The following is a 15,681-nucleotide window of genomic DNA, read 5'->3' on the forward strand; positions in this document are numbered from 1 at the left end:
GTCAACCCGAGCGTCACTGACATGTTCCTGTTGGTTAAGTCAGTCATTTTCTCTTCTGCTTTCAGCACCAGGTTTGTCCGGATCGGGCAGCAGTGGAGGGGTACCTGAGATCAATGCGTCCATTTACAGCAAAACACAGGTGACTTCAACAGCTTCATTTGTAGTCCACATTTTCATAAGAATATTGTAACATTGTGATCATTCACGAAACAAATCTCTTCCCACTTGTCAATTTCCATGTACCGTATTAGCCCGAATATGAGACAGCCCTGATTATAAGATGACTCCCTCTTTTTCAAGACTCAAGTTTGAAAAAAGACTTTTTGAACACCAGATTATTTTTTATACAGAAAATAATTACAGTACATCCAAAACAAATTATTATAACAATATATTTGAGAGAAAAAGCATGTTATTCTGCCTCATTCAAATCTTAATATCTGAACATTTAAATGTGTAAACTAAAGTGCAATCACATTCGTAACTGAATGGCTTCTGGTTTTTGAAATGTAAATAAACCAATCTATTGTGATAAAACAACAAAATTGCAATAACTACTTTAATCATCAAAGTGAAGTCTAACTAACTAGTCTTGAAACAAATCTGAATAAGGAAAAGCATTGCAATAAAATAATATAAACTTGTTAAACTTGAGATTAGCTGAGATCTGTCATGACAGAACATCGCTTCAATGATATCTGGCGCCATCTAGCGTCATGAATGGGGAGAGTAGCTGAGAGTTGTCATGACAGAACATCGCGTCATTGATATCTGGCGCCATCTAGCGTCGTGAATGGGTATAATGTCTAGACCGCGAATATAAGACGACACCCTTTTTCAGTCTTATTTCAATGCAAAAAACACAGCCTTATATTCGGGCCAATACGGTACTTTGACTTTTTTCGGTCGATTGAATAACCAGCGCAAAACAACTGGAAGTACCCCGTCCGCCATTGCTGAGGTGTGCCGCCTGCAGCACACAGCCAACAGCAGCTAATGTTAGGGTTGAACGATATTGGAACAAACTGACTTGCGATTTTTGGGGGGTTTGCGATATATATTGTCATATTAAAACTAGGGGAATTTTCACCAGAATAGCTCTGTTTGGGAAGACTTTGGTCTATTCACTATGACCACATTTTATTCATTTGAGATGTCTCGATCCAATCACATGATTGGAATTTGGGCCGATCGAGCCATTCTTCAAAGGATCGGAATCGGGTGAAAAGGATCGGATATTAAATTTAAAAATATGTATTTGTTTTTCTTCGTGCTCGCAAAGCCTCTCACACTCTATCCTGAAAAGCAGTGGGACCAAACTGTTTTTCTTGGTCACCAGTGCAGTTGCCGTTTGGTGCTTAGTTAACAATGATTGACAGGTCTGTAGCTTTGATCTGGCCAGAGACTCCTCGGGAGCTCTACAATCAAAGATACAAATATGTTAATCATCGTTACACTGCGTACACAGTCTGAAGTGTGCTATGGCAACTCATGCATTGTGTAAGTGATAGGGCTGCAGCTATCGATTATTTTACTAGTCGATTAATCAATGGACTAGTTAGTTCGAATAATCAAGTAATCGGATAAGGAACATAAAAAATGAAAATACCTGAGCAGAGCCTCAAACAATATTAAAAAATTGATAAAAAAGGATCTAAGTACAACAAAAGAACAATTGGCTAACTTACATAGCAAAAGTCTGCTAGCTTAAATGCAATAAAATGCTAACTTTTTTTTTTTTTTTTTTTTTACAATGCCCTTTACAAATGGTTCAGGCAATATATCTATAAACTAAATTACAAATGCATTAAAAAAAACATTAGCTCAAACAAAGACTTTCCGTAATTTCCCGAATAAAAGGCGCACCCGTGTATAACACGCACCCCAACTTTACCTGTAAAATCTAGGGAAAATTCTTGTACCCATGTATAAAGCGCACCGTAATTTTAGCACCAATAAATGAGTCTCGTGTCTCGAACTTTTATAAAGTACGCGGTTGCATTTTTAAATAAATCAATCAATAAATAATGAATAAAATATACATTTTTTAAAAAAGTAGAATTAATTTTCTGTGGTAAAATTGCTCACAGGATACGATAATAATTTTCACAATGTAAGGAGTTGTTGCGAGTTTTAACAAAATTCACCAGCGGAACTAATGTTGGCAAGTTGTGTAGTTCCCGGGGGGAAGAGTTTAGTTAAGGGAACAGCCGGAAGTAAACAAATGTCCCGCGATTTGCGTGCAAGACGTACGTTGTTACTTTGTGAGTTTCAATGTACTGTAAATAAAACAACGCGGCTTGGCTCAGTGGTTCGACACGCTTCCTCAGACACCTGTCCTAGCTCGCCACATGGTCAACATTTATATGAAACGGATCGCCGTATACGTTCTCTTCAAGACAACATCGCCGTGTGCCGGCATGTTGCAACGCAAAGGTTAGAAAAATGTACCGGTAAATAATAAACTAATAGTACAAAATTATTTTAAATTTTATTAGATGTGAAAAATATCATGAAAACAATTATTTACCACATGAAACTTGATTATTATATCACTGTCGTTCGGATTAGGTAATATTGTGCGGGTCCATGCTTACAGTGGAACATGAATCATGATGAATTTTTTCTGTCTCTGTCCCTGTACCCGTGAATAACGCGCACCCATGATTTTACGAGTACATTTTGGGAATAAAAGTGCGCGTTATACTCGGGAAATTACGGTAGCTTACATTGGTCTTAACAGAGAGCAGCTGCATTCAGCCATGTGAAATGAGGCAGTGTATCCACCCTAATCAATAAAACTGAATGCAAACACTTTCAAAATAAACCATTACAATGCCACTTTAATTAAACGAATACTCGAAGCAACAAATTTAATTCGAAGGTTTTTTTTCTAATCGAATACTCGAGTTAATCAATTAATCGTTGCAGCACTATTAAGTGAGAAGCTCTTTTCAGCGGCATAAAACAAACTTTTTTCGGTATCAGATCGGGACTCCGTATCGGCAGATTCTCAAAATTAGGTGGCTCGGACTCGGGGAAAAAATATGTGTTTGGGACATCCCTAGTATTCATATAATACGGTTTAATCCAAGCTAAGGGAGTTTATCTGTGAATGAAGTGTGTATATAAAAGGGGTCCGGGAAGCCATGTCTCTGCACAATTGCTACTTTAATGAAGAAAAACAATAGTTAACATAATTTTTTTTTTTTTTTTTTCAAATCAATTGCACGTCCTACAATGGAACTACTGCGCATTGCTATTGCGAAATGATATATTGATAACAATATATTGACAATATATCATTTGAATGATATATTCAACTTATATATTGTGCAAGCCTAGCTAATGTTACTGTTTACATTTACTGACGTTGGGCTGCCATAGGTTTGCAAACACCCCAGTAATGGCGGCCAATCACGAGAGGGCGACGTACACAAATCTCTACTCGGATTACTGAATAAATTGCTCTGGAATATAAATCACACCAGTGAAAAAATGTGTAATACAGAAAGAAAAACATGTATAACGCACATTTGAATAGAAATTGCATTTTTTGGGGGGTGCGGTGGGGGGGGGGGGGGGTTGATAAAATCCAACACCAAGAATAGATATTTCGTTTTGAAAGGCGTCTTGCGCCTCATGCACCGCTTGATACAATACTCCCAGTAACTGTGCTCTCACAAATCAACCTTTGTGGGCGGAACAGACCTATTAGGACAGTTATTACAAACAGTCGTTACAATAAATTTGGAATAAAGAACAACAGGCTGAAGTTGTATGGTATGCTAACGTGATACATTCAGCCAATGTTACAAGACTCATAAAAACAAACAGAACCAGAGGTGGGTCGAGTAGCCAAAAATTTAACTCAAGTAAAACTAGCATTGCTTCAAATTTTTTTTCAAATAAAAGTAAAATTAGTCATCCTGAAAATGTACTCCAGTACAAGTATTTGGTGAAAAGAATAGTCAAGCAATGAGTAACATTGTGAGTAACTGCTTACGATGTTTATTTATTTATTTATTTATTTTCCAAAGTTATCTAAATGAATTAGGGGGTTCGGTACCTTTTGCAAGGTTAAGAATCACTGTTGTTGCCATTAAAAAATACATGTGCTTTATTGTTAAAAACTTTTTTTTTTTTTTAAATTTTTTTAAACATGCTTTATTAGAGTTGTCCGATATTAGCAGGTTGCGGATAAAAACATTTTAAATGATATTGGATAATATTGACCTCTGTTTTATTATCGATTTTGGGCTAATATGCGTGTTGCCCTCAAAGTGAATGTAGATGAGACCTACCATGATACAAGGGCTGGTCACAGCTTTGCACAGCAGTTGTGCTTATTGACCATTAGATGTCTCCAAAAGAAGATCATTGGGATTTGTTATGTGAGCAGACCATTTGCATTCATGGTGCAAAGATTAAATGAACAATCAATGACTAGAATAGTTAAATATAAACTCATTAGATACCTCATTCACTGTACTGAAGCTGTGTACCTTTTGTTGTTGTTTTGAGCCAGCAGCACTGTGTGAGCCAAATGAGGTATGACAGTGCCGTATTGGCACTTTGATCTTGATCCAAAAACCTGATGTTTGCATTTTTTTTTTTTTTAGTATTATTTTTTAACAATATAGTGGTGCAATAGAGGCACTTCTGTTGAAATTGTCTTATTTTTGACAATGTTTATTGGAATATCTTGAAATTGTTACGTTTATCATTATTAAAGTGTCCAGTGGGGCATCACAATACATTCATTCATTCATTCATTTTCCATGCCGCTTTTCCTCACAAGGGTCGCGGAGGTGCTGGAGCCTATCCCAGCCAACTACGGGCAGTAGGCAGGGGACACCCTGAACTGGTTGCCAGTCAATCGCAGGGCACAAGGAGACATACAACCATTCGCGCACACACTCATACCTACGGACAATTTAGAGTGTTCAATCAGCATGTTTTTGGGATGTGGGAGGAAACCGGAGTTCCCGGAGGAAACCCACGCAGGCACGGGGAGAACATGCAAACTCCACACAGGAAGGCCAAAGCCCGGGATCGAACCCTTGAGTTCAGAACTGTGAGGCGGACGTGCTAACCACTCCGCCACCGTGCCGCTGCATCACAATACAATTAGCCGTAATAGGTTAAGTCCACAATCGCATATCTGTATCGGTTTGATATTGGTATCGGATTTTTGGAGTTTGATAATATCGGGATATCGGCTATTGGTTAAAAAGTCATTATCGGACAACTCTGCTTACAATTTGTGTGTGTGAAACTATCTGCAGTTTAGCATAGGTATTAAATTAGTTTAAAGTGGGATTAAAAAGCATTAAATGAGATTTGCTGATACCTGTAGAAACCCTGTGTATATTATCAATGAGTTACCCACATTAAAAGAATTTAGAACCAACATCCCTGTAATAATTTCACATATAAGTCTGAACCCTGTTCAAACTAAGGAGGGGGAAAAAAACGACTTGTCCGAAAAATACAGTACTTCCTTGGAAGAAGTTGTCATTTAAAAGGGATTTTCTGGCATGCTGGGACGTTTGGGGTTGTGTTTCACAGTTAAAGAGGCAAATATGGGGGGGAAGTACTCTCGTAAATATATTTTGCTGTCTATGTAAGAAGCCCATGACGATGAGTTGGCTGACACTGGCTTTTTTGCGCAACTCCTGGTGTAGGAGTCCAGAAAGGCAAATAATCAGTGTCGTAACAATGGAGCCTTCTTGGATTTTGAGCTTATGTTCCCCCTTCCCCCCCTCAATACTCAGTCATTCGACAAACAGGGTTTCCACACGGGGACGCCGCCGCCTTTCAGCCTGCCCTCCGCCCTGGGCGGTGCGGGGCCCATGAACCCCGCGGGAGCACCGGGCTACGCGCCAGCCCCCTTTCTGCACATCTTGCCCCCGCATCAGCAGCCCCATTCACAGTTGTTACACCACCACCTCGCACAGGACACACAGGTATGACAATATCTTAAACAGGGTCATGTAAAAGTTTGGGCCCCAAACTTTTTCATGAAAGCATCATTTGTTCCGGGTTGAAGTCTGTGTATAAAATCAAATATTTCACATAAGGATAAATAAGTTCATATTTTGACTAGTGCTGTCAAATTTATCGCGTTAACGGGCGGTAATTAATTTTTTAAAATTAGTCATGTTAAAATATTTGACACAATTAACGCATGCACGGAATGACCCGTTCATGCGTTGCCTCAAACAGTTTACAATGATGCCGTTTTGGCACATTGAGAGCGAAAAGGCAGAGCAATTTGAGTGGACGCAGGCGTTCATTGGACCGCGCCTTTTATTGGCTTAAGCTTTGGCAACTCTTTCACAACAAATATAACTATTGTGGCGGACGACGTGGGAAAGAATGACAGGAGACTTTTTCGGAGCACGCTTAATTGAACACAACGCAGATCATACTGTATACCATTTGCAGCCACCACTGACAGTCATGGTTGCCCAACTTCCCATCATGCATTTGGGCGGAACAGTTAAGTCGCTACAGTATCATTTAGTGAAAGCACAACAAAAATAATATTCTTCTCTCAAAAAAATAATGTTCACAAAAAGAAAAGCGCTTAATGCAAAGAGAACTGGCATTCCCAATCAAAATAGGTTTGCAAAATACACATAAAACTTACTCAGACTTTGCCTTGGCTAGATCTCGAATTTAAAACTCGCCATTGACACCTTGCGGTGTATTTCAATCACTACCTTACGTAGTTAAAGACACGGTGGAAGAATGGCAGGGAGCCCATGTGAGGTCCCGCTCGGCGACGTCAGCAATAACGAGCCATTAGTTTATTTTTTGATTGAAAATTTTACAAATTTTATTGAAACGAAAACATTAAGAGGGGTTTTAATATAAAATTACTATAACTTGTACTCACATTTATCTTTTAAGAACTACAAGTCTTTCTATCCGTGGATCCCTTTAACAGAAAGAATGTTAATGTTTTTGCCATCTCGTGGATTTGTTGTAATAAACAAATACAGTACTCATGTACAGTATGATGAATGTATATATCCGTCTTATCATTCCATTCCAACAATAATTTACAGAAAAATATGGCATATTTTAGAGATAGTTTGAATTGCGATTAATTACGATTAATTTTTAAGCTGTGATTAACTCGATTAAAAATTTTAATCGTTTGACAGCCCTAATTTTGACCATTATGTCCATTAACTGGAAATGCATTTATTACAGTGTAGTTACTGCATAATCTCCCAAGGAATCCGCAATCCTGCGATGGTAGAATTTACCTCAGATTTTAACAGCTGTGGAAATCAAAACAGTCCTGAATATAGAGCAGGGTGCATAGTATTTCATTTTACCTGTCGTTTTTATCCCGACTGCTAGATGTCATGATGAAATGGCACCTACCTCTGGCCCTGCTTGATATGGAAAGAGAAGACTGCTTTTTTTTTTTTTTTTTAATGCTGCAGCGTCACTAGTGGCTGGGAAGTGTCAGGGAAATTGCAAATACCAAACTAGGGCTGCAGCTATCGAATATTTTAGTAATCGAATATTCGACTGAAAATTTTATCGAGTAATCGAGCAATTATATACATGAGAAAACAAGACATTTCACCTAATATTGAACCATTTTCAGACAATCAATGTCTTTATTTTCGATGTACATTGTTGAAAACAGCCAACAATTGCATCACAGATGCGATTAGGAAAAAAAAATTCACTGCTTTCACTACTTATTTCTTACCTAAAAATGTCATTACGCTTGATAACACACATCGTGTAAAGTTATTTTCCTCATGTTTCAATTGAATTTCCATTTGTGCCAAGCTATTTTTAAGTTCTAGTTGTTTTAAGTTGAATTTTTAAGTCCTGATAGGATTTTGAGTTTTTGCAGTGTTCAAAATAAATTTGATACCTGTTGTATACCTGTACAGTAGGCACCAGTGCTACTTGTTTTAACCATCAATGACTACTGAGCTCAAATTGACAACATCTCGATTATCTTTATTATGTTTTGTTTTATACCTTCATCACTTTACAGTGCTGTTTTTTCACCGATTAAATAAAGCCTGTATGAAAGACACGCATCGACAGTAGTCGTAATTAATAGAAACCTAGCCCTCCGCAGGGCTAACGTTCCGTTAGCAAGGTACAGTAACGTTAATCTTAAGTTTTGCCATTGCATTGCCATTTAAATTATAATAATACATTGGAATTTATTGCCATTTAAATTATAATAATACATTGGAATTTTTTAGCTCTTTTTTGGATACTGAGACACTTCACATTGCATTATTATTATTCTCGGCACTCGATGGCGGTAAGCCGCTACTGTAGCCACAGCTGCCCTGGGGCAGTCTGACAGAAGCGAGGCAGCCAATCTGCGCCGTAGGCCCTCCCGACCACCATCAAACACTCATTCTCACACTACCATTTTGGATGTCTACCACTTTGACGAATTCTACTGGACATCTGTCTTTGTCTAATTCCCCCACAGGGCGGTCCGGGTCAGCGTGGCCAGTCGAGCAGCATGCAGCAGAAAAGCCAAGGCGGCAAGTCCAGTTATGGCAGCTCCCCCTACTGGGGCAACTGAGGATTTCTTCTAAACCCCTCACAATAATCTGTAACCCAGCCCCCCCTTTTGTGCTAAAAGGAACAAAAAGGAAAGACACACAAAAGCAACCATACGTGCCCTGGCCTTGCCCCCACCTCCACGAGTCCTCATCATTTGGTTCTCTTCCTTCCCCACCTCCAAATTGATTGTACCTGTAAGATATTTATGTATGTATTTATATAAATATAGATATATAGATATATATACTGTATATGTAATAGTATAACTTGATTTGGTTGCTGCATTGTTGAAAGACTTTTTTTCGGGTTGAGTTTGAACACTGCAGGAAGAGAAAAAGTTACAGGAAAAAGAAGCAAGCAGAGAGGGAGAACAACCGCACTGATTGATGCATGAGGACTGTTCTGGTGGGGGTTATGGTCTTTATCACCACAGCTACTGCATTTCTCTTTGTTTTATATACAATACACACGCACACAAATCCCCAATTTTCATTTTGTAAGCTCCCCGTGTCTAAGACACCACCTGCCGACCCTAATTTTATATTTTAATTTAATTTTAATCCTCATAGCCCTTCAAATAAACGTTCTGAGATGTTGGAAGTTTCACTTGTCTCCTGTCTTGAGTTTTCTCTGTAGGGATCAACCACAAAGGCCCAAATCTACTCAACCAGACGTCCATCCATTTTGACTGGGTGGCTGAATGTCAGCGTTCGATCCGCCGTCAATGAAGGTGAAACATGATAACTCATGCTAGCCTATCCAATTGAGATAGATTTGATGTTTATAACTCAATGTTGAGCAACAGTTTAAAACACAACCTAGATACCTCAATTTATCACACTGGATTTTTAAAATATGTAAAACGATACAGGTCCCCGGGTTACAATGTACTCGATTTAGGCAATTTCGACTTTATGATGCCGGAGTCTCGTCCGCCATCTTGTCTCCAGTCGTCTTTTCTTTAGTCGCATAAACAGTACCTTATTGTACCTCACAGTAACTTATTTTTCACCTTATTATGACATGTTCTGTCCTCACGAAACGTAAAGTTGTTCAGCTTTACAAAGAACAAATAAGGCAACTGCTTTTTGAAGCTTTTTTTCCCCTTCAATTTGTAAAGCTGTCACACACATATGTACTTTTATGTTTAAAATGACACGCATTTTAACAAAACACTTGACACAAAACAAACTGTTTAAACGTCCATCTAGTCCAAGGGTCGGGAACCTTTTTGGCTGAGAGAGCCATGAACACATTTTTAAATGTAATTCTGTCAGAGCCATACAATATGTTTAAAACTAAAAATAAAATATGTGCATTTTATGTAATTTCAACACTTTTAAAGTATCGTATTGGCCCGAATATAAGACAGTGTTTTTTGCATTGAAATAAGACTGAAAAAGCGGGAGCAGTCTTATATTCGGGGTCGAGACGTTATACCCATTTACGACACTAGATGGTGCCAGATATCAATTAAGTGAATGCTGAACTTGAGGAGTAATGTTCTGTCATGACAGATCTCGGCTACTCTCAAGTTTAACCAGTTTACATTATTTTATTGCAGTGTTTTTCCTTATTCAGATTTGTTTCAAGACTACAGTTAGTTAGACCTCACTTTGATGGTTAATGCAGTTATTGCAATTTTGTTGTTGTATCACAATAGATTGGTTTATTTACATTTCAAAAACCAGAAGCCATTCATTTACGAATGTGATTGCACTTTAGTTTACATATTTAAAAGTTCAGATATTAAGATTTGAATAAGGCAAAATAACATGCTTTTTCCTCTCAAATATATTGTCATCATTTGTTTCAGATGTAATTTTCTGTATAAAAATTGGTGCTCAAAAAGTCTTTTTTTCAAACTTGAGTCTTAAAAAAGGCGGCCGTCTTATAATCAGGGCAGTCTTATATTCGGCCAATACGGTACAATAAGTCTCTGAATTCTTTTTAATAACTTATATAAATAATAATAATGAAGTAATATATATAAATTATATTAAAAGTTATTTTAGTATTTTGTGTCCACAGATAGATTCACCCTATGTTTAAAATATTTCATCTTATTTTTTTGTTTGTGGAAAAAATACAAGTTTCAGCCTGAAAAGACTATTGTACTTACGGTTTTAAACCAGCAGGGGCAGCGTTTGCTTCTTGGCGTGCATGGGCAATAAGTATTTGCATTTTAGAGTGAATAAGTAATGAGCTGTCTGTGTAGCAATGCAAAACGGACGTTATTATAAGTATTTTTTTGTTTCAGGTGAGAGAGTATAATTTGATTGTGTATATTAGCTGATTGCTTTAATTTAGGATGATTGTGACATGTACTGTGTGTTAGTATAGTTCAGAAATATGTTAATGTTAAGTATGTTTATGACTGCAAATGTGTTTGTAATGGCGAGTGGACGACGAGTGAATGGTAGTACTGTCTAAAATGCAGAAGTTAAACATGTTTCGTCACAAAAACTTGTGACTTCTTTTATTAATATAATGATATAAGAATTCGGTTTCAAACCAGCAGGGAGCAGCATTCGCTTCTTGGGGTACATGGGTAATAAGTATTCGCATTTTAGAGCGAAAGAGCGAATAAGGAATGAGCCATCTGTGCAGCAATGCGAAATGGACGTTGTTGTTAAAAGTATTTTTTTTTTCTTTCAGCTATACAAGAAAAAAGAAGATAAAACATTAAATGTGTTGCAACAGATTGAAGTATTTAAGTTCTGTCTGCACCCCGCTACAGATGCATAGCTATTACTTCAACCAGGCATGAAAATCTCTCACCTTTCGGCGAAATTCGCCGTTTTGAAGTCAAAAAGGATGACCTACGTGAATCGTGTAGATCCGAGGAGAAAAAATTTTAAGGGGGGGGGGGGTCGTTTGTAGGCATGTGCCAGTTACCTTCACGGATTACCATGCTATGAAAACGTCGCGGTTACAAAACCACTAAAATTTTCCGTCATGCAGTAGTACGTATTCGTTATTTTTCATGTGTCGAAAATGCAGCCAGAATTAGCTTGGCGCGGCAGCGCTTACCCCTTCCCGTTTGATGCTGCGTGTGTCAGTGACGCTATTCCAGCAAACCCAAAAACAAGCACTCCAAACGCAAGGCGTAAATTCTTCAATTTATTGATCTCTCAAATCGTGGTAACTGAAATATACCAAATTAATACATTTAAAACGTTGTACACTCGTATTTTTCCACATGTGAGTAGCTTCAACAGTTTAGCTTCATGAAAAAGTTCGTCAAAAACAAAACACACATTTTCCTTTCAAATTCAATACACAAAGTTACTAAAAACTTACAAAGACGAATGATAGGCAAGGCTTAGCTAGGACAGCAACTTCATTGAGCCGCTGAGAGAGAAACAAGTTTGTATGCGGGGAGGAAAAAAAAAAAAAAAAAAAGAGCGTCAAAGATCGGTAATTGCGACAGATGATCTTGTACTAAGCACAAATTCACATTCGCTGGAGGAGGTAAAGTATCACTCCCGATTGTTTTTAGATGAATGCATTTGCCAGCATATTGAATTTAGTGAGTAATGGTTTTCGTTTTCATATTTTGTGGTATGACAAAGTTACTGCCATTCGTTGCAGCTTGCGTTGAACACTGCCGGAGCGTCCGGTGGAAAAAATAGCTCTCCCGTTAAGGTAGCGTCAAGCTTGTGTATTTAACGGTAATATAAAAGCAGTGTTGTCAATAACGCGGTATCGTTTTTTTTTTTTTTTTTTTTTTTTTTTTTTTTTTCCATTAAAAAAAAAAAAAAAAAAAGTTTTGTTTTGTTTCTGTGTTCAATACATTTTCTTAGATTTAGCATTGGAAGGCGCTACATACAGTGGGGCAAATAAGTATTTACTCATCCACTAATTTTGCAAGTTCTCCCACTTGAAAATATTAGCGAGGCCTGTAATTGTTTTTTTTTTTTTTTTTTTTTTTTTTTTTTTTTTTTAAACCTGTCCTGTTCAGCTGTTTGACACAGAGAATGGAAGTCTAAGTGCCCGGATTCTGAACAGTTTTAATGTTTCACATTGAGAGTCTGACATACTCCCATTGTGATCATTCAAAATACCTTTTTATTATGACAAAGCAGCGAACAGGAAGGGATTATGGGGGGACAGAAGAAAAGAAATACAAGAGAAGAAAGAAAAGAAACACATACACAAACAACAACAAGAAATACATTGAACATCTAAACTAGTTACTAATATGCTGGTGCTATCGTCAGCGAGATGTATTTCCGGTTTACACCATGTGGGGGCCTATTGGCCCATTGGTCCATGCGCAGCCCATCCCTCCTCCAACCGCCCAGCAAAGGAGCCACCGTCACCCCCCCCCCGGGACCCAGGGTGGTCCCCCGGGCCACCCGCGCGCCCATCAACCGGCCTTCAGGGATGGCAGGAGGGGACGCATCACCAACCCCACGCCTACACCCACCCCCGCCCGCCCACCCGGACCACGAGCCACAGCCCCCCAACCGGCACGGCACGCCACGGGACCCCCAGCGGCCCACCAAGCCCCAGGCAAGGCAGGGCCCCCCGCCGGTGCAGGCGACACCCCGCTGATACACCGGCGCCCAGCCAGCGACCCGCGACGGAGCGCAGGGCGGACGCCCAGCCAGAGAAGAGAGGGGAAGGCGGAGGCAGGAGAACGCCCAGGGACTGCCATGGGGCGACGCAAGACCGGAGACCCGACCCCCCAACCCACTCCCGCGGCCGGCAGCCGAGGCAGAGGGGAGGCCACACCCCGGGAGCCACGCCATATAGAAAAAGTGTGGGACCCACCTACCACCCTATTACTGTGGCTGCCAGGTTCCCGACTGGCAGCCATCACCCAGCACCGTGATGGGGGTGTGAGGGGAGGGTAGTGCAATGTATGCATTAAAATAGGAGAGCTTGGCTTGGGGCAGTGGGACCGCAGCATGGAGTTTCTGTCCAGCCGCCCGTCCCACCGCCCTTTGCCAGAGCTCTCCTGTGGAGTATGATGTGTGTGGTGCATTTAAAAAAGGTGCAGGGATGGCGGGGCCTGTGGTGAGGAGGCAGCCGTGAGGCCCCCCCCCCCCCCCCCAGCAGGTCCCAACCATCCCACAACCTTGGTGTGTGGTGCATTAAAAACAGGGGGGAGTCGGGCTGGGACTGTAAAGCCCCGTCCCAACTCTCCCCGGAGAAATGTATGAGCATGTAAGTGCCAGGGTGAAAAATATTTACAGTGCCGAAGTGAGAAGTGCGTGAGTTAAGAGGCAGGCTCCCGCGGGCGTGGCCCCGTCCACCAGAACCACCGGCCCCAGGGCGGAAGAAGCGTCAGGGCCCCGATCAATCCCCGCCCCAGAACACCCACGGCGCCTCCGCGACCGCCCACCCCCCTCCCACCCACCGAGCACCCACCCCGTACCCCGAGCAGGCGCCACACCAAGCGCCGGCGACCAGGGGGCGTCCACCCCACCGGCAAGGGACAACAAGCCTCACCCTAGGCCCCGCGGGCCCCAAGAGGCCCCGCTAACGACCCCGCCGGCCGGGGGGCAGCCGCGGCCGCCGCGGCCCAGGGAGGCAGACAGGGCCGGAAACAGACCAAGGGGAGAGAAGCGCACCCCCCACAACCCACCCCCGGGCCAAGAGGGGCGCGCGGTATGGCACCAGAGGGCACCTCCCCGGCACCCGGTACAGGGAGACGCGGCTCCGGCCGGGCGGACCTGGGAGGGAACCATGGCTGCCGCATACACCCCCCGGCCCCCACCCCAACCCCAACCCGGCCGGCCGGGGAAGGGCCGCGGCCCCGGACCGGCACCCGCACGGCCCCCCCACCCGCCCACGACACCAGCGCGCGCCCGACGGGACCCCCCGCACAGCCAGACGCAACCGGACAAGCCCCGGCCGAAAATCCCGGGGGCCAAGACCGGCGGCGGGACGGCCCAGGGCAGGACGCCAACAAACTCCACCTGTAAAGCTGATAGAAGAAGAGGTTTATCAAACACCATTAGATGTATGCCAAGGACCAGTGAAGTGTATTATTTACGCATAGTTCCTTAATTGTTCCAAGTCTGATAAGTAATATATAGGGTGTTCCAAAAAAAGTTGCATATGATCCCCAGCAGCTGGAAACCAAATTGTCCATGAGTATCCTTGTAAAATAAGCCCATTGACCGACAAAACTGTGAAGGAAGAAAAATTATTTATTACATGCTGTTGGGAGTGTATAAAACAATTCGGATTTAAACATGTCCAGTTTCCAGCTGCAGAAGGATGCATACAACTTCCCTGGACACCCCGCATACATCCATTTATGTATACAATTTTATTATTTTTGTGGCATTCCTTCGCAGGTGAGAGAGAATCCTTAGTCTATGTTCATCATTCTTGCGACCGTTTCCCACTGTTGTTCGTATTTGTCCATTTTATTTGTCTGTTTGGCAGATATTTTCTCTAATGTTATATATTCAATGATTAGATTTAGCCATTGGTTAATGCTAATGTTTTGTTTGTTTTTCCAATTCAACAATATTGTTTTTTTGGCTATCGTTAGACTTGCTAGTAGTGGACGGGTTTGATGGATAGAGATATTCACTGTATTCAGATCGCCAAGCAGACAAAGAGTTGGAGACAATGGAATCCTGCAGTTCAATAGGAAAGAGAGTTTCTTCGTTATCTGTGCCCAGAAATCTTGTATTGGTTTACATTGCCAAAGAGCATGAAAGTATGTATCTGAAATATCTTCGTTGCAGCTTATACATTTATCGGATTGGGAGAACCCCATTTTGTGCATTTTAGATTGAGTAATATGCCATCTGTGCAGTATTTTGAACTGTATAAGCTGAAGGTTCTTATTCTTTGTCATTATAAATGCATTTTTACAGATGTTGGACCAATAGTTATTATCTAATGTTACCGAAAGTTCGTTATTCCATTTTTCGATTGGTAGGCAAGTAGAGTTGTTACATGAGAGGGCTTTATATACTTTTGAAAGTATTTTTTTTTGTTGAGGATGTATATTTATTATTTTATTTACGAAAGGTGGTGGGTCTAACGTACCCGTTAGTGATGGAAATTTGCTTCTGATGGCTGCCCTGATTTTATTGTATTGAAGGAAATTGACCCCTTTGATCTGGAAATCTTGTACTATTT

At 41.0% G+C, this 15,681-nt stretch overlaps 1 protein-coding gene across 3 annotated transcripts in view; it reads left to right on the forward strand.

Annotated features, from left to right (window-relative positions):
* Positions 1-9,188, forward strand: part of LOC130913306 (ubiquitin-associated protein 2-like) — a 52,828-nt gene extending 43,640 nt beyond the window's left edge. For 2 of the 3 annotated variants that reach the window (XM_057831799.1, XM_057831800.1), the window contains exons 27-29: positions 66-139; positions 5,778-5,969; positions 8,492-9,188. In XM_057831799.1, coding sequence (XP_057687782.1) covers positions 66-139; positions 5,778-5,969; positions 8,492-8,587 — 362 coding nt within the window. In that variant the 3' untranslated portion in view covers positions 8,588-9,188. The remainder of the gene's footprint in view (positions 1-65; positions 140-5,777; positions 5,970-8,491) is intronic. The other variant, XM_057831801.1, reaches the window with a different exon arrangement.
* Positions 9,189-15,681: the final 6,493 nt, after the last annotated feature.

This window comes from Corythoichthys intestinalis, chromosome 3 (genome assembly GCF_030265065.1).
Source record: "Corythoichthys intestinalis isolate RoL2023-P3 chromosome 3, ASM3026506v1, whole genome shotgun sequence".
Classification (NCBI taxonomy): Eukaryota; Metazoa; Chordata; class Actinopteri; order Syngnathiformes; family Syngnathidae; genus Corythoichthys; species Corythoichthys intestinalis.